At 60.4% G+C, this 22,940-nt stretch overlaps 1 protein-coding gene across 50 annotated transcripts in view; it reads left to right on the top strand.

Annotated features, from left to right (window-relative positions):
- Window positions 1-22,940, top strand: part of OBSCN (obscurin, cytoskeletal calmodulin and titin-interacting RhoGEF) — a 233,171-nt gene that overhangs the window by 162,518 nt on the left and 47,713 nt on the right. For 43 of the 50 annotated variants that reach the window (XM_052643386.1, XM_052643400.1, XM_052643406.1 and 40 more), the window contains 21 exons: window positions 3,678-3,941; window positions 4,258-4,521; window positions 5,058-5,321; window positions 5,645-5,908; window positions 6,230-6,493; window positions 6,812-7,075; window positions 7,402-7,665; window positions 8,336-8,602; window positions 8,935-9,201; window positions 9,514-9,786; window positions 10,398-10,667; window positions 10,981-11,177; window positions 11,355-11,430; window positions 13,673-13,945; window positions 14,980-15,246; window positions 17,558-17,830; window positions 18,559-18,834; window positions 19,128-19,415; window positions 19,534-19,809; window positions 20,596-20,969; window positions 21,489-22,341. In XM_052643386.1, coding sequence (XP_052499346.1) covers window positions 3,678-3,941; window positions 4,258-4,521; window positions 5,058-5,321; window positions 5,645-5,908; window positions 6,230-6,493; window positions 6,812-7,075; window positions 7,402-7,665; window positions 8,336-8,602; window positions 8,935-9,201; window positions 9,514-9,786; window positions 10,398-10,667; window positions 10,981-11,177; window positions 11,355-11,430; window positions 13,673-13,945; window positions 14,980-15,246; window positions 17,558-17,830; window positions 18,559-18,834; window positions 19,128-19,415; window positions 19,534-19,809; window positions 20,596-20,969; window positions 21,489-22,341 — 6,078 coding nt within the window. The remainder of the gene's footprint in view (window positions 1-3,677; window positions 3,942-4,257; window positions 4,522-5,057; window positions 5,322-5,644; window positions 5,909-6,229; window positions 6,494-6,811; window positions 7,076-7,401; window positions 7,666-8,335; window positions 8,603-8,934; window positions 9,202-9,513; window positions 9,787-10,397; window positions 10,668-10,980; window positions 11,178-11,354; window positions 11,431-13,672; window positions 13,946-14,979; window positions 15,247-17,557; window positions 17,831-18,558; window positions 18,835-19,127; window positions 19,416-19,533; window positions 19,810-20,595; window positions 20,970-21,488; window positions 22,342-22,940) is intronic. The other 7 variants (XM_052643394.1, XM_052643378.1, XM_052643355.1 and 4 more) reach the window with 6 other exon arrangements.

Below are 22,940 nucleotides of genomic sequence, written 5' to 3'. Positions count from 1 at the left end.
GCGTGGACTCTGCGGGGTGTGTGTGGCCACACCGGTGTCGAGGTGAAGACTGCACGTGGCCACGCTCGTGACTCCTCTCTGCCACGTGTAGTGTGCTCTCCCCATGTTCCTGCTGTCTCAGGGTCACAACCCACTTCACAGAAACACAGGCCAACCCTGCCTAGGCCCTGTGGGTGCAGACCCCAGGGGTGCCTGGTGCAAGGACACTCTCGGGGAGGCACCAGCAAACAGGCATTGTGGTTTAGAGAGCTGCCCTCAGCCGAGGCTGAGGCCGAGGCTGAGGGTGTGTGCGGGCTCCAGACCCAGGTGTGCAGTGGGGTCTGAGGGTGTGTGCGGGCTCCGGACCCAGGTGTGCAGTGGGGTCGTTCATGCTGGTGAGAGCGCTGCACCGAGGACTGAAGCACAGTGTTTGGGAGTGCAGGGAGCAGGCGGCAGGCAGACCAAGCCCTCCAGTGCTGTGCTAATCAGACAGCATTTGACTGACCTTGGAACTTTTGTGCAGCCTCTAAAGAGCTCTGTCTCAGAAAACCTAGGCTGTGTAACAAATACCGCATACGGGTGACTCAAAAGACACATTCATTGATTCAGTGATCCGGTGATTCAGTCCATAATACTCGGTTTCTTGATCCAAAAATGTGTGTTCTGACATGCTGGTTACATAGTCTTGGAGGCTGGAAGTCCAGGATCCAGGTGTCTGTGGGAGACTTCCCTCCTTGGCTTGAAGATAGCCACGCTCTCTCTTTGTCCTCACCTGGTCACCCTTTTGCATGTCCTGTGTTCTAATCTTCTCTTCTTATAAGAATACTTATAAGTTAAATTGAATTAGTCACCCTCCCGGTAACTCCATTCTACCCTAATTACCTCTACAAAAACCTTATTTCCAAATAAATTCACATTCTTAGTTCCTGAGGGTTAAGACTTCAGTATATAAATTTGAGGGGAGTCATGATTCAGTCCATAAAGATTTGGACCATAAAGAAAGCTGAGCACCAAATAATTAATGCTTTCGAACTGTAGTTTTGGAGAAGGCTCTTTAGAGCCCCTTGAACTGCAAGGAGATTAAACCAGTCAGTCCTAAAGGAAATCAGTCCTGAATGTCCATTGGAAGGACTGGTGCTGAAGCTGAAGCTCCAATACTTTGGCCACCTGATGCGAAGAGCTGACTCATTGGAAAAGACCCTGATGCTGGGAAAGTTTGAGGGCAGGAGGAGAAGAGGGTGAGAGGGGACGAGATGGCTGGATGGCATCACTGACTTGAACATGAGTTTGAGCAAGCTCTGAGAGTTGATGATACACAGGGAAGCCTGCTACAGTTCATGGGGTCGTAAAGAGTTGGACATGACTGAGTGAAAAGCAAAATGATTCAGTCCATAATACTCGGTTTCTTGATCCAAAAAGGCATGTTCTGACATGCAGAGTACATTTACCCCAAACCCCAAAATTTTAACCTATTTTAGTGTCAGGCTAAATCCCAAGTCTCATCTAAAATCTCATCTAAATCAAGTGTATGTGAGACTGGAGGTATGATTCATCCTGAGGCAGAATTCCTCTGCAGTTGTAAACCGGAAACATCAGACAAGTTCTGTGCTTCCAAAATACTTCAGTGGAACAGGCATGGGGTAGATATCCCCATTGCAAAAGAAAGAAATAGGAAAGAAGAAAGAAGCCACTGGTTCCACAGAAATCTGGCACCTACTAAGGACAAATTCTGTGAGATTTTCAAGGTTAGAGAATGATCCTCTGGCTCCATACGCTGTCTTCTGGGCCCTGCACAGAGGTGGCCTCCTGGGACTGTGGATGCTGTGGCCTTGCTGACTTCTGAATTGCCTTTGGGGTCATTCCCAACTGTGAAGGATGGTCCCTGTCCCAGCTGCATAGCTATGCTGGCCCACCCATCTTCCATCCTGTGCCTTCTGAGCCTGATTTTCATGGCTGGCAGTGTTTCTGCTGATACAGAGTTCTCAGAAGCCTTGGTGGTCTCCTTTATAATTCACAGCAGTCCAAGATTTCAGACAAGAGAGTCTTCCACACAGCCTCCTGGGTGATTCCATTTCTGTTCCTGGCTTTTCTAAGATTGGATCCGAGACTCCCACTTAAAAATCTCTTTACCAAATGATTTCTAACCACACACTCAGTGTTCTCTCCAGAACAAGTGTTCTCTCTCTCTCTCTCTTTTTTTTCTTGAAATTTCAGTGGGCTGAAAAATTTCTAAGGTACCCATGTTTGGTTTCTCTTTGTTTAAATACTTCCTTCTTTAATATAACTCTTTTCTCTTACATTTTACCATAAGCAACAAGGAGCAGTCAGTCTGTGCCCTCAATGCTTGACTTAGGAATTACCTCAGCTAAAAATACCCAAGTTCACTTGTAAGTTCTACCTTCCATAAAACTCTGGGACACACCGTTCAGCCAAATCCTTCACTGCTTTATAAAAGGATTGCCTTTCTTCCAGTTTCCAACAGTGCATTTCCATATGAGGCCTCACCAGGAGCACTTTTAGAATCCATATTTCTCCTGGAAATCTCTTCAAGCAATCTAGGTTTATCTAATATGCACCTCAGACCTCTCCCAGCTTCCAGCCATCACCCAGTTCCAAAGAGAACTCCATAATTTTAGGTATTTGTTACAGTAGCAGCCCACTCCTGGTACCAAAATCTAAATGGCTTACCAGTATAGTAGTGGCTTAAACCTCAGAAAATGGTTTCCTCCCAGCCCTAGAAGCAGGAAGCCTGAGGCTAGGATGTGGCAGGGCTGGTTTCCCTTGAGACCGACCTCCTTGGCGTGTAGACGGCCGTCTTCTTTCCACGCCCCCACGTGGTCATCCCTGTCTGGGCATCTGTGTCGTAATATCCTCTTTTGATAAGGGAACCGGTCATGTTGGGTTAGCTTCCACCCCAGTGAGCTCGTTCACCTCAGCTGCCTCATCAAATACATCTCCATTCTGCATCCTGGGGTTAGGCTCCAACGTACGAATTTTGAGGGATGTGATTCAGGCCACAGCAGGGTGTAACCAGGATGAGCTGTGATCAGCTGTAACTTGTGAAGCTCGCGCTGTGCCTGGAATTGGGATGCGAGAGCGGACTGCAGGTTGGAGGGCTAGGGGGCAGGGTTAGAAGGCCAAGGCTGGAATCCACTGGGGTCTAAGAGATCTGAGTCAGGAGAGTGGGGGTCCAGTGGGGTCAGGAAAGGAGGTGCAAGGTGAATGAGGTGGGACCTGGTGAAGGTAGGGAAGGCCTGCAGTGTGCCCAGATGTGGGCCACATGTGGTTGACGCCTTACCTGGGATGGGAAGCACAAACGAGGGGTGTCAGTGGGGCAGTGGTTCTCACGGCTGGAAGGTGCCTCCTGGCGAGTTGTTGATTGCCTGCTGCACGTGTAAGTTGTGAGCTGGAGGAGCATGGCGTGCACTCTGGGTGTAGATGAGGTAGGCCTTCAGACAATAGGAAAAGACATAAGTAGGACAGATGAACTCTGAGAAGAAAGAGGCTTGGACGGAGCCAGTCTCTCACAACCTGCAACTTACTGAGCAATATGGAGAGGACTGCACTGTCACACAGGCTCTGGTCTGCTTCCTTCCACGTCCTCCCCCCATCCTGCATCTATCCCATCCTGAACGTTCAGGTGAGACCCCCAGTCCTTTATCGGGGTTGATGGCTTCTGTCCATCTAACTCTCTGCAGCCATGCCCGCTCGGTTCATCAAAGAACTGAAGACCAAGGAGGCTACAGAAGGGGCCACAGCCACGCTGCGCTGTGAGCTGAACAAGGCAGCCCCCGTGGAGTGGAGGAAGGGGCCCGAGACCCTCAGAGCCAGAGACAGAGTGAGCCTGAGGCAGGAGGGAGCCGTGTGTGAGCTGGAGATCCATGGCCTGACCGTGGAGGATGCTGGGGAGTACTCGTGCGTGTGCGGGCAGGAGAAGACCTCAGCCACGCTCGCCATCAGGGGTAAAGACCGCGTGTGACCACGTGCACCGACGTCTGGAGGCTGCCCTTCGTCTCTCTGCTCTCAGTCCCCTTTCTGCCTTGCTACTTCCCATTCCTTTTGCTTCCGTAACTATTTTGTCCCTGTCACGTTTCCTGTCTGTTCTGTGGCGCGTGTGCAGATCAGCACTTTTAAAGTCACAGTCACAGTGTGTGCTGGGCACAACCAGCAGGTGGGCCAAGTCCAACTGGGTGTTGTGTCTTCGGTGTACTGCCCATGTCCTGCTGCTTCTGTGTATACCGAAAGTGTGATAGTCTGTGTCTTTACAACTATCTCCAGCCCTGCCTGCAAAGTTTGCAAAAGGTTTGGGAAAGGAAGAGGCCGCGGAAGGGGCCACAGCCATACTGCACTGTGAGCTGAGCAAAGTGGCCCCCGTGGAGTGGAGGAAGGGGCCCGAGACCCTCAGAGCCGGGGACAGAGTGAGCCTGAGGCAGGAGGGAGCCGTGTGTGAGCTGAAGATCCATGAGCTGACCGTGGACGATGCTGGAGAATATTCATGTGTGTGCGGGCAGGAGAGGACCTCAGCCACGCTCACCGTCAGGGGTAAAGACCACATGTGGCCAAGCGGAGCTGGGTTTTGGTGTCCAGTTATTGACTCACGGCATCTTGCACTCATCCCTCCTCATCTGAGCCTTGCCCTCTTCCCATAACTAAACAGAATTCCTTCCTCCTTCTTGGCATGTGTGTGGATCACAGGGAGCCAGGCTCTGAGCTGCTTCCCCGCCTCGCGTCACTGCAGGTTCTGTCCTGTGTCCCATGGGCTCTGCATCTTTCACTCCGTCCTGTCACGTCCTGTCCCCCAGTGGCCTCTGGAGGATGGGATGTTCTCGACACCTTCTAGCCCTCTCCTGCCCTGCCCACCAGATTCACAGACGTGAGGCCTGAGGAGGCTGTGGAAGGGGCCACAGGCACACTGGACGGACTGGGCTGAGGGGCCGTAGTCCAGGGTGTGAGCCTGGGGCGCCCAGCCTGTGGCCTGTGTCCAGTGGGTGCTGTGTCTTCTCTGTGATGTCCAGGACCTATCTAACCTGTGGGTTCAGAGAGCATTCGAGTGTTTGTGTCTTTCTGACCCCCTCCAGCCCTGCCTGCCAAGTTCACAAAAGGTCTGAGGAAGGAAGAGGCCATGGAAGGGGCCACAGCCAAGCTGCGCTGTGAGCTGAGCAAGGCGGCCCCCGTGGAGTGGAGGAAGGGGCCTGAGACCCTCAGAGCTGGGGACAGACTGCGGGTGAATCAGGAGGGAGCCGTGTGTGAGCTGGAGATCCGTGAGCTGACCGTGGAGGATGCTGGGGAGTACTCGTGCATGTGTGGGCAGGAGAAGACCTCAGCCACACTCGCCGTCAGGGGTAAAGACCACGTGTGGCTGCGTGGCTGGCATTTGGCCGCCCTTCATCCCTCTGCTCTCAGTTCCCTTTCTGCCCTGCTATTTCACTAGCCTGCTCCTTTTCCGCCCATAATTATTTTCTTTGGCTCTGTCATGTCCCGTGTCTGTTCCGTGGTGCATGTACAGGTTGGACCTTTTAAAGTCACAGTCGCAGTGTGTGCTGGCCCCCCAGCAGGTGGGCCAAGTCCGGTTGGGTTTTGTGTCTTCTGCGCACTCTCTGTATCCTGTTTCCTTCTGTGGGTTCAGAGAGCCTGATAGTGTTTGTGTGTTTCTGACCATCTCCAGCCCTGCCTGCCAGGTTCACAAAGGGTCTGAAGAAGGAAGAGGCCGTGGAAGGGGCCACAGCCAAGCTGCGCTGTGAGCTGAGCAAGGCGGCCCCCGTGGAGTGGAGGAAGGGGCCCGAGACCCTCAGAGCCGGGGACAGAGTGAGCCTGAGGCAGGAGGGAGCCGTGTGTGAGCTGGAGATCCGTGAGCTGACCGCGGAGGACGCCGGGGAGTACTCGTGCGTGTGCGGGCAGGAGAGGACCTCAGCCACGCTCGCCGTCAGGGGTAAAGACCACGTGTGCCCACGTGGCTGGCGTTTGGTGGCTGCTGTTGCCTCTCTGCTCTCAGTTCCCTTTCCTGCCCTGTTCACTCACTGCCCGGCTCCTTTTCCTTCCTAACTATTCTGTTCTCCTTGTCACGTTCGCCGTCTGTTCTTCGGCACATGTACAGGTTGGTCCTTTTAAAGTCACAGTCAGAGTGTGTACTGGTACACCCAGCATACCTGTGTCCAGTTGGGTGTTGTGTCTTCTGTGTACTCTCCATTTCCTACTTCATCTGTGTGTACAGAGAACCTAAGAGTCTTTGTGTCTTTCTGCCCATTTCTAGCCCTGCCTGCCAAGTTCCTGAAGGGTCTCAGGAAGGAGGAGGTCACGGAAGGGGCCACAGCCAAGCTGCGCTGTGAGCTGAGCAAGGCGGCCCCTGTGGAGTGGAGGAAGGGGCCTGAGACCCTCAGAGCCAGGGACAGAGTGCGGGTGAAGCAGGACGGGGCCGTGTGTGAGCTGGAGATCCGTGAGCTGACCACGGAGGATGCTGGGGAGTACTCGTGCGTGTGCGGGCAGGAGAAGACCTCAGCCACGCTCACCGTCAGGGGTAAAGACCGCTTGTGGCAGGCGGAGCTGGGTTTGGTATTCAGTCACTGACTTCGTGTCGTCTCCCTGAACTCATCCCTCCTTCCCTCCTCGTCTCAGCGCCGCCCTCTTCCCGTAACTCCCCAGAGCTCCTTCCTCCTTCCCGGGCTGTTGTGTGGACCATGAGAAACCAGGCTCTGAGAGGCCTCACACCTCTTGTCTCACTGCAGGTTCTGTCCTGTGTCCTGTGGGAGCTTATGTCTTTTTCTCTGTCTTGTCACGTCCTGCTTCCAAAATTCCCCCAGGACTCTGATGCTTCCATTTGTCTTACTGCATTCAGCTCTGCCTGCTGAGTTCATAGGAAGACTGAGAAGCAAGGAGGCCACAGAAGGGACCACGGTCACTCTGCACTGTGAGCTGAGCAAGGCGGCCCCTGTGGAGTGGAGGAAGGGGCCCGAGACCCTCAGAGCCGGGGGCAGAGTGAGCCTGAGGCAGGACGGGGCCGTGTGTGAGCTGGAGATCCGTGAGCTGACCGCGGAGGACGCTGGGGAGTACTCGTGCGTGTGCGGGCAGGAGAGGACCTCAGCCATGCTCGCCATCAGGGGTAAAGACCACGTGTGACCACATGGGCTGGCATTTGGCGGCTGCCCTTCGTCTCTCTGCTCTCAGTTCCCTTTCCTAGCTTGCTAATGCACTATTGTGCTCCTTTTCCTCCCATAATAATTCTGTTCTCCCTGTCATGCCCCGTGTCTGTTCCGTGAGGCATGTACACGTTGGACCTTTTAAAGTCACAGTCACAGTGTGTGCTGGCCCCCCAGCAGGTGGGCCAAGCCCAGCTGGGTTTTGTGTCTTCTGTGCACTGTTCACATCCTGTGGACTGTGTGTGTTCAGAAAGTGTGATAGTGTTTGTGTGTTTCTGACCATCTCCAGCCCTGCCTGCCAAGTTCACAAAAGGTCTGAAGAAGGAAGAGGCCGTGGAAGGCGCCACGGTCACTCTGCACTGTGAGCTGAGCAAGGCGGCCCCCGTGGAGTGGAGGAAGGGGCCCGAGACCCTCAGAGCCGGGGGCAGAGTGAGCCTGAGGCAGGAGGGAGCCGTGTGTGAGCTGGAGATCTGTGAGCTGACCGCGGAGGACGCTGGGGAGTACTCTTGTGTGTGCGGGCAGGAGAGGACCTCAGCCACGCTGACAGTCACGGGTGAGGAAGGGCTTGCGGGCTCGTCTGGGAGCCTGTGTATGCCCGTCTCCTGTGCCCATGCCAGCCTCGCGTGGGCACCCATCTCCTCTGTGTCGTGTGCAGCTTCTGTCTGTTGCCTGCCTGCTCACCTGCCAAACTCTGTTCAGTGTCCCCTGCCTGGGTTGTGCTCTCTAGTCGGATGACCTCCCCGGCTCACCCTCGTGTGTGATGGGATTCCCGCCTCGTGCCCGCGCCCTGCCTGTCCTAATGCAGTCCACCTTCCCCCATGCTCCACAGCCTCTAGTCAGGATCTGGGGGTTGTGGCCCTACCCTGGGGGCTTAGCAGGTCCCCCCTTTCCCACCTCAATGGCTGGAGGGACACAGACCTGCCTGTGGGCTTCCTGGGTGAAGGTCAGCATGAGAACCCCCTGGGTCAGACCCAGGGTCCCTTTTGCGGCCCCCACTGCAGTCCGTCCTCTCCCTTAGAGTAGACCCCGGCCCGTGACCCATTCCCACCCCGATCCTCCAGAGGAGCCTGAGGCAGTGGGTCCTGTGGGCAGGTGAGGCAGGCCTGGCCAAGGCCCTCAGTGGGTCTGACTGGATTTGGGGCGCCAGTCTCCTCTCTGGGTGACTGGGCCTCAGGCTTGGGGCTGACCTTCCCTCTCCCCTCCACCCCATCCCCGCTCCACAGCCCCACAGGTGGTGTTCCGGAAGCCGCTGCAGAGCCTGCAGGCTGAGGAGGGTACCTCGGCCATCCTGCAGTGTGAGCTCTCCGAGCCTGGGGCCGCTGTCGTCTGGAGTAAGGGGGGCCTGGAGGTGCAGGCTGATGGGTGCCGGGAGCCGCGGCAGCGGGGCCACGTGGCAGAGCTGGTGCTGAGGGGCTTGCGCCGGGAGGACACAGGGGAGTACACGTGCAGCTGCGGCTCCCAGACCACCAGCGCCACCCTCTCCATCACAGGTGCGCGCCCAGGCCGGCCCCACACATGGGGGAGGCGACCCTGGCTCCCACGGCGGGGGGGCAGGCCTGGGGTGACGCCCCCCCCAACCTGCTGCCATCCCCTGAGGGCGCACACGGGGGAGGCGACCCTGGCTCCCACGCCGGGGGGGGGGGCAGACCTGGGGTGACGCCCCCCCCAACCTGCTGCCGTCCCCTGAGGGCACACACGGGGGAGGCGACCCTCCCGGGTTGGGGGAGGACACCCCCCGCCCACCGCTGTCCCGAGAGCTGCGTCCCTGTGGCCCCCCGCCCCCATAGCTGCTCCCACCCTCACGCTCTGCCTCCGCCTGTAGCTGCGCCCGTGAGGTTCCTCCGAGAGCTGCAGGCCCAGGAGGTAGACGAGGGCGCGACGGCTCGTCTGCGCTGTGAGCTGAGCCGGGAGGGCAGCAGCGTGGAGTGGCGCAAGGGCTCCCTGCAGCTCTTCCCGTGTGCCAAGTACCAGATGGCACTGGAAGGCACAGCCGCCGAGCTGCTGGTGCACGGGGCCGAGCAGGAGGACGCTGGCCTCTACACCTGCGACACGGGCCACGCGCAGAGCACCGCCAGCCTCTCTGTCCGGGGTGAGCCTCCCACTGGCCCCTGCCCTCCCCCAGTCCCTGGGCCCCCCTAAAACCAGCAGGCCCCTTGATTAGCAGCTCTGAGCACCCCTCCCTGCTCCCCGCAGGCCCCAGGCCCCTTGATTAGCAGCTCTGGGTGCCCCTCCCTGCTCCCCCCAGGCCCCAGGCCCCTTGATGATCAGCTCTGAGTGCCCCTCCCTGCTCCCCCCAGGCCCCAGGCCCCTTGATGATCAGCTCTGAGTGCCCCTCCCTGCTCCCCCCAGCCCCCAGGCCCCTTGATTAGCAGCTTTGAGTGCCCTCCCTGCTCCTCCCCAGCCCCCAGGCCCGTGTTTAAGATGGAGCTGCACAGTGCCGAGCAGGAGGCAGGCGGTGTGGCCCGGCTTTGCTGCCAGCTCAGTGATTCGGAGGCTGGGGCCCCCGTGCTGTGGCTCAAGGAGGGTGTGGAGCTGCACATGAGTCCCAAGTATGAGATGCGGCGCCAGGGGGCCATGTGTGAGCTGCTGATCCACGGGCTTGAGGCCAAGGACGTGGGCGAGTACAGCTGCATGGCGGGCAGCCAGAAGACCTTGGCCTTCCTCAAAGTCAAAGGTGAGCGCCCCCTGCCTCACCCGCCGCCTGCGCAGCTGCCACGGGGGCACGCCGGCTCCCTCAGCCCCCCACCAGCTGCTGTTCCGGGGTGGCTCTCAGGCCTTTGGGGCACAGGCTTCCTGTGCTCACCTCTGTGCTGCTCTGGGCTGGTGTGCCTACAGGAGAGCGTCGCCCGAGGGGACTGTTGCCCCGCTCACCGCCCTGCCTTCCACCCCCACCCCCCCGCCTGCAGGTGGGGCAGCCAGGCCTGGGCCACTCTCTCTGAGCTCCTGTCTGTCCTGAAGGTCTCGCTTCCATCATGTCCCAGCCAGGGCAGGGCTGGCCACAGGCTGGGAAGGGGCACAAGCAGCCCCCAACCCCACAGCCGCCTGCTTCCTCCCAGCAGAGGCACCCCCAGCCCAGCCCTATCCCCAGGAGCTCAGTGTCATGAGAGGGAGCTGTGTTTGTGAGCACAGTGGGTGCTGAATCCCCCATGGGGCAGGCAGAGGCTGTGGCAGGAGACAAGTGTGAGAGTGCCTGGGAGGCTTCCTGGGGAGGAGTTGGGGTCGGGGATATGGGAGCTTGGCTTGGGTGCTCTGACCTGGCTGGTGAAGGCCCCCTTCGCCCGCCAGAGCCTGAGGTGACCATCGTGCGGGGCCTGGTTGACACCGAGGTCCAGGCTGATGGGGAAGCAGAGTTCAGCTGCGAGGTGTCACAGGCTGGCGTGGATGCAGAGTGGCGCCTGCAGGGCCTGCCGCTGCAGAGCAACGAGGTGACCGAAGTAGCGGTGCAGGGTGGCCGCACCCACACACTGCGGCTGAAGAGTGTGACCCTGGAGGACGCTGGCACTGTCTCCTTCCACGTGGGCCGCCACACGTCCTCTGCCCAACTCACCGTCCGAGGTAGCAGGAGCCGGGCTTCACTGCACTTGCGGGCTGGAACCCGCCCCCCCTTGGTTAAGACCTTGTCAGGGGACAGAGAGAGATGACAAGGCTTCCTGCCTTTGAGGGTGGGGAGCTGGCGCCGAATGACTGATTCTGGGGTGACCCAAGATGTTGCCGTAGAGTGGCCCCCAGTGTGCCTATCTTCAGGAGTTGGGGCTGGGATGCTGGGGGCAGGCCCAGGGGCCTGGGAGGTGGCTTTGATGGTGCGGGGCGGGGCATCTCCGACACGGAGGCTGATGCCGTGCCCCTACCCTGCCCTCACCCCGTGCAGTTCCTGAGGTGACCATCCTGGAGCCCCTGCAGGACGCTCAGCTCAGCGAGGGCCAGGACGCCCACTTCCGGTGCCGACTGTCGAGGGCGTTGGGCCAGGAGGCCCACTGGGCCCTGGGAGGCGTGCCCCTGCAGGCCAACGAGATGAACGACATCACGGTGGAGCATGGCACACTCCACTTGCTCACCCTGCACAAGGTGGTGTCCCCAGACCTCCTTTGCCCTGCAGTGCTTCCCGGGGCCTTCCCACCTGCTCCCCCAAAGGCTGGGAGACAGGGAAGTTTCCAGCTCCGGTGCAGTTGCGCTGGTGACTTGCAAAGTTGGGGTGGTTGAAGTGGCAGTGCCAGCCTGACACGTGCATCTCTGTTCCATCAGGTGACCCTTGAGGACGCTGGAACCATCAGTTTCCAAGTGGGCTCATGTCGCTCAGAGGCCCAGCTGAAGGTCACAGGTGGGCAGCCCCCTCCTGCAGCCAGCCTCCCCCCTTGTGCATGCCCCCATGTCCCTCCTCGAGGAACTGTTGGCAGGTGCTGAGGCCAGAAATCTGAGCCTTCCAGCAGTGACCTTGCTGTGGGTTGGCAACTTTGCACCCTTGACCACGAAAGCCCCTGGAGGTGGGCTAGTGAAGATAAGCTTGAGAACTTCTGGCGTGTGAGGGAGTCCTCACGTAGGAGCAGGGCTGTGTGTAGGGGGAAGGTGGGGAGGGTGGTTGCTGGGGACTTGGGCCCTGAGGTCGAGGCAGGGTCTTCTGGGCTTCTACCCTCCATATAGCTACTCCTGCGATTTAGGTTCCCATGCTCTTATTTGTACACACTTGCGTACCTGACAGGCTCTCAGATGCTGGTCCAATAGCACACCTGGGACACATGAATGCTTTGAAAGATGCTGAACCAGACATGGAAAATAAGATTTAAGGACCTTCAACTTGTTATACTTTGTCCCCAGAACTGGTCATCTCTGACCCTGGGAGGGGGTCATCTCTGACCCAGCAGGCCTCCCCCTCGCCTGCTGTCCTGCTCCTGGTTTGCGTATTGGTCCCATCCCTCTGCCATCTCTTGACCGTCAACCCATCCACCGCTTATCCATTCATCTACCTGTGCGTGCATCCATGCATCCATCCATCCGTCCCTCTGTTCCATCTGCCCATCCATTTATCCCACATCCATCTATTCAACTACCCATCCATTCATCCACCATCCATTCCCTATCCATCTATCCAGCCACAATCTGTTATCTATCATGCATGTGTTTATCCACCCACCATCAGCTGTTCATCATTATCCATACATCCATGCACCATCTACTGATGCATTTGGTATCTACCCATCTGTCTACCATCCACCCACCATCAGTCGTCAGCCCATCCATCTAACCATCATTCTACTGCCATCCTTCCTTCTGTCCGTCTGGCCACCCATCCGTACGTCTACCGTCTACCTGTTCATCCACCTATGCGTCCACTATCTATTCTTCCATCCGTCATCCACCCGTTATCTGTCCATCACATGTTTATTATCCACCTTGAGAGGGGTCAGATGCATCTCTGCCCTCAGGGAGTCCCCAGTCTGTTAGGGGAGGAGTGGGGCAGGAAAGTGTGCCCTGAGCCCCTGGTGTCCCCACCGAGAGTTTTCTGGTGCCAGCTCTGTGGCCTCTAGGGCTGGGAAAGGCTCCAGAATGCAGCATCCTCAAGCTGGACGCCGGGAGAGGGCCGTATCCTGGGTGTCCTGAGCAGAGCTGGGTGGCAAGGGCCTCTTGTGTCGTCAGAGTGGGCATCTGTGAGGGGCAGCATGGAGCAGGGATGGGTCTTGCAGGCCCCACTGAGGGCCGCACCTTGGCCCTGCCCGTTCGCCTGTCACATACAGACATGAGCTGCGGCTTCAGACAGAGCTGTGAGCCTAGGGTGGCGAGGATGGGCAGACTCGGGGACCGTGCTGGCGATGGAATAGGGAGCTGGCGGACAGGTTAGGGGTGTGGTTAGATGTGCACGCCTGTGAAGACATGGAGTGACTGGTGTGGGCCTGGGACAGGCGTGTCGATGTGCATGCCTGGGAGGGACATGGGGCGCTCTGGGGGAGGGCCTGGCTGGGGTGGGTGTGCCAGCACAGAACAGGGTCTGGGAAGCCCCCTGGACTCACACCCTGTGTAGCAGGTCAGGGAAGGATGCATTCTGCACTAGGGCCCCAGAACCTTGGGGCCAGGGGACCTTTGGGGACATCTGGACACATGGCCCCCTGAGGATGGGAGAAGCATCTACTTCCAAAGCCCCAGGAAGTAGGGCTCACTTCCCTAGCAGACCCCCTCCCTCTCAGAGAGGTGGGCCCCACAACTTCACCTTTCTGTGCTGCCCCAAACCCCTTAAGGATCGCTTCCATGGGACTCGAGGCTTGTCAGTTCTCTCTCACTGGAATGGGTGTAGATGCGGGCACTGGTCTCATCTGATGGAGGCCAACACATCGTGAAGGGCGCTGTAGGGTGCAGGGGGGCTGAGATGGCTCTCCACAGACTCACTGTGGGTGTTCTCCTTGTCTCATCCCCGTGATCAGGGGGTGCCAGCTGGCCAGGGTCGATCGCTACACCCCATCCCCAGGCTGCCTCCAGCATGGTGGACCCAGGTTAGCCCCAAATGGTAGACCGCGGTGTGGCCCCGCAGACCCAGGGCACCCCATCTCCCCTCCTTTTGCCCTCTTGCACAGAGGCAGCACCGTGCCTGGTACGTGGCTTACAGAACGTGGACGTCTTTGCGGGGGAGGTGGCCACGTTCTCCTGCGAGGTGTCCCGTGCAGGTGGGCCGGAGGCCCACTGGTGGCTGGATGGGACCCTGCTGCAGGACGGCCCTCAGAGTGCCATCTCCGTGCGTGATGGGACCGTCCACTCCCTCACGCTGTCAGGCCTGGGGGTGGCTGACTCAGGCACCGTCACCTACCGAGCAGGGTCCCTGGTCTCCAGGGCCAAGTTGTTGGTCAAAGGTACCAGCCGGTGGAACCCTGCCCTGTGCTGAAACCCCGCTCTGCTACCCCCGCACGCTCCCTGCGGGCTTCCTGGGTGGGGGTTTGGGGACTGACCCCCAGGATGCAGGGGGCATCTTTCCATGTGTGCCAGGGGTGAGCGCTGTGGGCAGGCAGCAGTCCTAGCTGGTAGATGAGAAAGAAGGTCTGACTCAGCAGTGATGCTGGAGGCCGACCCCGTTCCCACCTGCTCACAGGGCCCTGGGCCTGGCTGCCCCTTCCTCGGGCACACATCCAGAGAGCAGCCTGGAGGTGAAGGCAGCCTTCCCAGCCCCGGGCTTGGCCTGCACTGTCCTTGCTTGTAGCTGCTTCTGCTGCTGTGGGTTTGGTCAGGGTCTTGTGCCCTTCTGGGAAAGAGCTAGCCATTGGAGAGGGTAGCGGACTTTCAGGGAACTCCCTCAGCCTGTTGTCAAGAGGTATTGCGCATTCTTGGCACGACAGCCCAGTGTGGTTTCAACCACTTGGGGCCCAGTTTCTCAACTGGCCTCCTCTGTGCTTTTGCACAGTAAACGTGAGCACTTGCCCAGATCCCGGGGCAGCCGATTTGTTGAATGGGATGTCAGCAAGTGGAGGTGGGGTGGGCTCCCTGAGGGGGTGGGCGACAAGACCCCTGGAGAAGGGGCGAGTTGGACTGGGCATGCCCCATGCCCAGCAGAGCTTTGGATCCTGAACGGGCCCGAGAGCTTTCAGGTGTGGGTTTTGTGTCCTATTGGGGCACCAGGTGTCCTGGGCTAGAGGAAGTGGGGGCTCAGAGGGACCAGTGGTAGGAGGGACCCAGCAGATAGAGAGTGAACGAACAGCGCAGTCTGCTGCAAGCAGGGGGGCGAGGGGGCAAGGTTGGCCCCACGCAGAGGGCCCTGGGTCGCTGGGCGGGTCCGCCTTCCGCCACAGCCCTGCTTCTGCTTGCCTCTGAGTCGCTGACGCTGACTGCAGAGGGTGGGTGGGCCGCAGTCACGCGGCTCCGGCTGACGCGTGCCTGGCCTGTCGGCCGACAGATCCCACAGTGGAAGTGGTCAGTGCCATGCGGGACCTGGCAGTGGAGGAGGGCGGCCCGGCCGAGCTCCTCTGCCAGTACTCACGGCCCGTGCAGGCCACGTGGAAGATGGACGAGCAGGCGGTGTGTGCGGACGGGCACCGTGTCGTCATAGAGCAGGACTGGACCGTGGCCAGGCTGTCTTTCAGGCCGGCCTTGCCCTGTGACAGCGGCATCTATTCTTGCGAGGCCGCGGGCACCCGCGTGGTGGCCCTGCTGCAAGTGCAAGGTGAGGCCGCCTGGCGGGCAGCCCCCGGGCCCAGGACAGCTGCGCTGAGGCCCACGCCGAGCCGTGCCGGTGGAGTGGCAGGCAGTGACAGGATGCGGGAAAGAGGGGCTCCCAGGAGGCAGGTCCTAGGCCCTGAGCCCACCCACCCAGACCCCTTCTCGTCCCCAAGCAGTCTGATGGAATAGCTGGGAAACACGGGGCAGAGGCTGCTCGAAGGATCTGCATTCCAAACACCCTGTTGGGGAGGGATGGAGGCCGAGGCTGGCAGGTAGATGAGCAGGTCTGGGGCCTTTGGGACTGTAGACGGGGCTGGGTCCTAGAGCAGAGGAGGGCCACTGGGCTGACTCCCTGAGTCCCGGGTTCAGACCCCAGCACTGCCCCTTCCTGGGCTGGTCACTTAGAGGACACTCTGAGCCCCACTTCCCCATTTGCAGCACGGCAGGGATACCCCATGGGGGACAGGGAGCAGCTCTGCAGGGGAGGGGGTGTCATTTGGCTACAGCCACATTCTATTGGGAAAACCTGAAATGTTCCCAGTGGTGAGAGCTGGCAGTTGTCAGGGGCCATCCAAAACGGGAAGAGCAGGTGGGGCCGGGTCTGGGCCACAGTCCCCCTGAGGTCACTCGGATTCCATTCACAGACTACTTCAACAGCTCCGTTGTTAAACACTTTTTGTTCGGCCCCTGGGGGCCCAACAGTGGACAGACAAAGCTCCCTCCCTCCACGGGTGGCTTTCCTGTGGAAGGTGAAGGACTGTGATGGGAGCTGTGGAAGGTGAAGGACTGTGATGGGAGCTGTGGAAGGTGAAGGACTGTGATGGGAGCAGTGAGGAGCTGCAGTGTGAGCTGGTCTGAAGGAGGCAGCTGGGGCAGGGGCTTGGGGACATCTAGGGCACAGCCTTTGGTCCCCAGGCAGGGAGTAGAGAACAAAATGCGGGAGACGGCAGGAGGGAGGCCTCAGGGGCTCGCCACTGCTGCTGTAAAATCTGGGATTGGGTAGAAATAGGCGTTAAGGAGGGTGAGCTCCAGCAGTGACTGTAGGCCCAACCTTGCCCCTCCCCCCACCCCCACCCCCACCATCTCATCGCTGCCGAGAGCAGCCGCAGCCTTGATCCGGCTGGGCACAACCATCCAAGCACAGCGGCGATGTGGGACACATGCATCCCTAAGTCCCTGTTGGTTCTGTCTGTTCTGACTTGGGGAATAAAGGAGCCCGGGATATGGAGGAGTCTGGCCTATGACGTGAGCAGACCTGGGCCAGGAGTGCAGCGAGGAGAAGGATACGGATGGGTGCTGTGGGCCCTCGGCTCTGGGGAGGTCCAGACCTCCGCAGCATCCTGTGCAGCCTTGAGTGCCGTTGTGCTCCGTTCCTGCCCACCTCCACTCCTGGCTGCCGCCCCTCACCTTGCTTTGTGTCCTTCGCTCCACTGGCCTGGCTCCCTGCTGCCCCCCACCCATCCCTCTTCATTCCCACCACACTGTCCCCTCCAGGTGCTTCTGCTTCCTGGACCCCTCCCCTTCCTGGCTCAGTCATGCCCATCCTCAGAGATCTGCGTCCTCCAAGAAGCCCCCTGGAGCTTGAAGGCACTGGTGTCGGTACCAGGGGCCCGTCATGGGAATGGGCTGTCGGAGGTGGCAAGCCCTTGGGGCCCAGGTGCTGAGCTGAATCTGGGGCCTGGCATGCCCAGGCCTGACACCCTGGCTTCCGCAGAACATGCATAGCTGCTCGTCACTGACTCCTGGCCTCTGTGTACAGGAGAACTGGAGCAGGCTGAGAATGAGGGCAGAGATATGTCTGGTCCGAGTGAGTGAGGGGAGCAGCCCAGTGGGTCTGCTAGCCCTGGCTGGGGGAGGAAAGGAAGGGAACAGTTTTCCAGAGGCCCATGCTGCAGCAGAGCTGAGAGGCAGAAGCCTCTGTCTGCGTTTGAGCCTGGCTGCAGCTTTGGGTGAGCTTTCAGTCTGTGAACACTTGTGAGGCTTCTTACCTGTTAGGTGGAGCGGACTCTCCTTCCTAACCAAGGCCTGGTGATGGCGTGGGGATGGTCAGGGCCTTAGGATGTCCCTCTGTGAGGATGGCCAGGGCCTTAGGGCATCCCTGTGTGGGGATGGCCAGGGCCTTAGGGCGTCCCTGTGTGGGGATGGCCAGGGCCTTAGGGCGTCCCTGTGTGGCTCCTCCTGGTGGACACCCAGACACCCTCCCCCTGGCCGCATCCTCTGAGGCCCTTCGTCCTGAGGGGGGCTCTCCCACACGACTCTTGGGGTGCTGGGTAGGAAAAGCCCTGAGCACGCCTTGAGCCACTGTCTTTCTGCAGCCAAGAACACAGTGGTGAAGGGCCTGGAAAACGTGGAGGCGCCCGAGGGCGGCGAGGCACTGTTCGAGTGCGTCCTGTCCCAGCCGGAGGTGGCCGCCCACACCTGGCTGCTGGACGATGAGCCCGTGCGCACCTCTGACAATGCCGAGGTGGTCTACTTCGAGAACGGCCTGCGGCACCTGCTGCTGCTCAAAAACCTGCGGCCACAGGACAGCTGCCGCGTGACCTTCCTGGCGGGGGACATGGTGACGTCTGCCTTCCTCACCGTCAGAGGTCAGACTTGTGGGCTTGGGAGGGCAGTTCTCCGTGGTCCCCCAGCTGACGTCCCCCTGCGGGAGTGCAGGAGGGTAGGGGTCGGGGGGGCCCAGGGGATGATCCACATCAGGGGTGCTGGGGCTGATGCTGGGACCACAGGGGTGCATCTCTCTCAGACCCGTCCTCCTAAATACTGCACGCTGCAGCGGGGTGGGACGGGGTGGGCTCGAGCCCCTGTGCGGGACTCTTCACCTCTCTCACTAGATCCCACGCTGCTCGGGTGCGGGGGGTGGTGATGAGGCTGGGGACACGGCACATGAGCCTCTCAGAGCCCTCCCAGGAGATGCCACCTTGTGGGGGAGGTATTCGGGCTGGGGTCACAGGAGAGGGGCTAGGTTCCTGAGACCCCCCCGCTTTGGATATTTGGCTGGGGGTCATAGGCAAGGGCTGGGGCAGCAGGGGTCATAGGGACTCCTCCACTGGGCACCTGGCTGCTTGGTGGGGGGTGGAGGGAGCTGGGGGAGCTGGGGCCTCTGGGAAGGGCAGTGATCTCTGAGACAGGAGAGTGTGGGGTGGTTGTGCTGGGGACGTTGATCTCTGAGGCTGCTCCCAGAGGTGGGAGGAGCGGGAGGCTAGGCGCCCTCCTCTGCTCTGGAGCCGTGGGCCGGGGGTGACATAGGTGGCTCTGAGTGCCCCCAGGTCCCCCCAGCCCTGTGCTCACACTGCCACCCTACCCCGCCCCACAGGCTGGCGTCTGGAGGTCTTGGAGGCGCCCCAGGATGTGACCGTGCGTGCCGGGGGGCAGGCCAGCTTCAGCTGCACCCTTAGCGAGACGGTGCCCGTGGGCGAGGCGACTTGGTACATAAACGGAGCCTCCGTGCAGCCCGATGATGCGGACTGGACCGTGGCTGCCGACGGCAGCCACCACGCCCTGCTGCTGCGCCGGGCCCAGCCGCGCCACGCCGGCGAGGTCACCTTTGCTGCTCACGATGCTGTTGCCTCCGCGAGGCTCACTGTCCTGGGTGGGTGGCTTGGGCCTGCCTGCCGCAGCTCGGGCCCAGGGCTCTGGGGGAGGTGGGTGGGGGGACGAGGCATTTCCACTTCAGAAGCTGTTGGGGGCTGTCTGTGGCCCCACACGCGGAGTGGGCTCGGGGCACACACTTCCTATGACTCCAGTGCACCATTGTCAGCCCCGCAGAAAGACGAGGCTGAGGGCACAGCTGCTCACAGCTCTCGGGAGCAGACACCAGCGTGGGCAGGTCTGCGGGTGCAGGCTGCCTGCTGCTGCCCTGACCACCTCCTCCCCGCCCCACAGGCCTCCCCGACCCCCCAGAGGACGCAGAGGTGGTGGGGCGCAGCAGCAGCTCCGTGACGTTGTCCTGGGCGGCCCCCATGAGCGATGGCGGAGGGGGTCTCCGTGGCTACCGGGTGGAGATGAAGGCGGCAGCCACGGGAGAGTGGCAGCTGTGCCAGGATCTGGTGCCCGGGCCTGAGTGTGTGGTGGCTGGCCTGGCCCCTGGGGAGACCTACCGCTTCCGTGTGGCTGCAGTGGGCCCGGTGGGTGCTGGGGAGCCCGTGTACCTGCCCCAGATGGTGAAGCTCGGTGAGTGGCTGCCTTAGTCTTGGTTGACGAGGGCGGGGGCCCAGCTTGCAGCCCTCAAAGCCTCTCTCAGCTGAGGGTCCCCGCCCGCACCCTTGCTGACCCAGATTCGTGTTCCCAGCAGAGCCCCTGGAGCCCAGACCTGCAGCCCCCGCCCCTGAGAGCCGGCAGGTGGTGGCCGGGGAAGACGTGTGCCTGGAGTGTGAGGTGGCTGAGGCGGGTGAGGTCGTCTGGCTGAAGGGGACGGAGCGCGTCCAGCCGAGCGGGCACTTCCAGCTGCTCCGCCAGGGCCAGCGGCAGGTGCTGCTGATCCGGGGCTTCTCCGCAGAGGACCAGGGAGAGTACCGCTGCGCCCCTGCGCGGGACTCAGCCTCTGGGTCAGCTGCTGCTTTCCAGGGTATGTCTCCTGGGGCCCACTGTGCGGAGGGGAGGAAGGAGCCTGGGGTGTGGAGTGGGCCCACCCGCTTCCTCACTGGTCCTCTCTTGAGAAACTGCTGGACAGACATCCCTCACATTAAGGACTGAGGCCTGGGGTGGGGAGATGCACCGATCAGTGTGGCTCAGCCTCCTGTCAGAGCCCATATCACGGACATCTGAGGTCACACTGTCCCCTGGTCGATGCCCCACCCCTTGGTGCCCCCTGCTGGCTCTTTGAATCCTTGCATGCCTGCTGTCTGAGCCCCCTGCACCTGCTGTGCCCCTGGCCTGGGGTTTCCTGTGTTCACTTGCTCTCGTGCAGGAGGGAGAATGAGGCCTAGAGAGGGCCGTTCAGAGCCTCTAAAACCTTGTCAAGATTGTCCATCCGAGCTCTCGGGGCCCAGGCAGGCAGCTGCTGCTGCTTCTAAGTCGCTTCAGTCGTGTCTGACTCTGTGCGACCCTGTAGACGGCAGCCCACCAGCTCCCTCGTCCCTGGGATTCTCCAGGCAAGAACACTGGAGTGGGTTACCATTTCCTTCTCCATTGCATGAAAGTGAAAGGTGAAAGTGAAGTCACTCAGTCGTGCCCGACTCGTAGTGACCCCATGGACTGCAGCCCACCAGGCTCCTCCGTCCATGGGATTTTCCAGGCAAGAGGACTGGAGCAGGCAGGCAGCAGAGGCCTCTAAAGGGAACTGTGGTCAGTAGCCAGGGCTGGCCTGGGGTCGCTGTGCTTGTCTAACTGACCAGTCTCCCGCCCTCCTCAGTGGTGCTGAGCCCAGAATCTGGGGAGGAGGGCCCTGCTCAGCCCAGCCTGCCCCCTGAGGCAGCCCAGGAGGGCGACCTGCACCTGCTGTGGGAGGCGCTGGCCCGGAAGCGCCGCATGAGCCGCGAGCCCACGCTAGACTCCATCAGCGAGCTGCCCGAGGAGGACGGCCGCCCGCAGGGCCCACGGCAGGAGGCCGAGGAGGCCGCGCCTGACCTCTCAGAGGAGTACTCCACGGCCGACGAGCTGGCGCGCACGGGCGAGGCCGACCTCTCGCACACCAGCTCTGACGACGAGTCCCGTGCAGGCACGCCTTCGCTGGTTACCTACCTCAAGAAGGCTGGGAGGCCCAGCACCTCGCCACTGGCCAGCAAGGTGAGCCTCCCGCTTGACCTGCAAGGAGAGGCCCATGTTAGATTTCTGCCACGCCATCATGCATCCACACGTGGTCTTTCCACTGTCTGTCCATCAGTCCATCCAGCACTCGTTCATCCAGTCATTTTCCCACCCACCACCTGCCCATCTATCGGTCACCCAGCTACCGACCCAGCTACGATGCCCCTACCCATCCATCCATCCACGTGGCTGCTAAAGCGCTTTTCCTGAAGAGCTGGAACCAATCTCTCTGTGGTATTCCTCACAGCTCTGTCCCCCTCTGGGAAAAGCAGTTTCGGGGAGGGTAGACTTGCTTTCTGTCAGCAGCAGAAGCCTCAGGTGCTCGGCCTCAGTGAAGGGAGTGCGGTTGAGAGCAAGCAGCAGGCGGGAGGCGGGCTGGAGCGAGGCGTGGGGCTGGGGCAGGAGGCCCGGGCTCTGCTGCCCCCTGCCCTGCCTGTGTCCCGCCGCATCCTTTGCCTGCCCTGGGCCTCAGGCACCCTACCTTGCCTGTGCACACAGGCTGGGGCCCCAGCAGCCCCCTCTGGGAAGCCGCAGGAGAAGCCACCTGCAGTACGCCCACCACCAGGAGACCTGAGTGCTGGGGACCTGGGTGACCCGGCCTTGGACCAGGCCGCAGTGAAGATCCAGGCGGCCTTCAAGGGTTACAAGGTCCGGAAGGAGATGCAACAGCTGGAGGGGCCCGTGCTCCGCTGCACGTTTGGGGACACCGTGGCACAGGTGGGAGACGTCCTGCATCTGGAGTGTGTCGTGTCCAGCAAGACAGACGTGCGCGCCCGCTGGCTGAAGGATGGCGTGGAACTGACGGACAGCCGGCACCACCACATCGACCAGCTTGCAGACGGCACCTGTTCTCTGCTGGTCACTAGCCTGGGCCGGGCCGACGCTGGCCGTTACACCTGTCAGGTGAGCAACAAGTTTGGCCACGTGGCCCACAGTGCCAATGTGGTGGTCAGTGGCACGGAGAGTGAGACCGAGAGCTCCTCCGGGGGTGAGCTGGATGACACCTTCCGCCGGGCCGCCCGGCGGCTGCACCGCCTCTTCCGCACGAAAGGCCCGGCGGAGGTCTCGGACGAGGAGATCTTCTTCAGCGCTGACGAGGGCAAGGCAGAGCCTGAGGAGCCTGGGGACTGGCAGACGTACCGCGAAGATGAGCACTCCATCTGCATCTGCTTTGAGACGCTGGCGGAGGCCCGCCGGGCAGCCAGCCGCTTCCAGGAGATGTTTGGCGTGTTGGGCATCCGCGTGGACGTCAGCCTGTCTGAGCTGGGACCGCGCAGGGTGGAGATGCGCATTGGCAAGGTGGCACCCCCCCCTTCAGCCCCGCTGGAGCCAGTGCTGACGGCAGAGGCTGGTGAGTCTGCACGCTGTACGCGGGGAGGACGGGCAAAGCCAGGCTGGCGATCCAGCGTCAGCTGAAGACTCAAGGAGGTGGCTGGGCTTTAGCCTCTGGTTGTGCACAGATGCGGTCCACTGAGCTGGAAAGAGCCCTGACTTGGGTGAGATAAAGCTCTGTTTAAATTCCAGCTCTGCCTTTGAGCCTCAGAGTCCTATTCTATGAAATATGTTTGGGAATACTGACTTCCTAGAGTTTAGGGATTTATTTTTTCCCCCATGAGGGTTTGAGATGTAATCTGTATAAAAAGTAGGGTCCCACATAGTCCAGTCTGAACCCCGTTTCCCACTCCGGCAACTAAAGTTAATTGAAAAGTCATTTCACTGTTTACTTCTGTCTAACAGGGAACATCGTTACCCTCATAATGATCACCATCATAATGATCCCCTAAAGGGGGTATCGTTGACAACCCACAGCATCATTCCTCCTCTTTATCTCTGGTCTGCTGTGTGCTTCCAGTTCCAGACTGCCAGCCTTGGCCTTCCCTTTACTTGCCCTTCCTCCCCATTTCTTGTCTGCTGTCTCTCTGACCTCATGGGAGCTTGGGAACCAGGCTG

This window comes from Budorcas taxicolor, chromosome 7 (genome assembly GCF_023091745.1).
Source record: "Budorcas taxicolor isolate Tak-1 chromosome 7, Takin1.1, whole genome shotgun sequence".
Lineage (NCBI taxonomy): Eukaryota > Metazoa > Chordata > Mammalia > Artiodactyla > Bovidae > Budorcas > Budorcas taxicolor.
The sequence above is the reverse complement of the archived record's forward strand: the minus strand, read 5'-3'. Positions and strand labels throughout refer to the sequence as shown.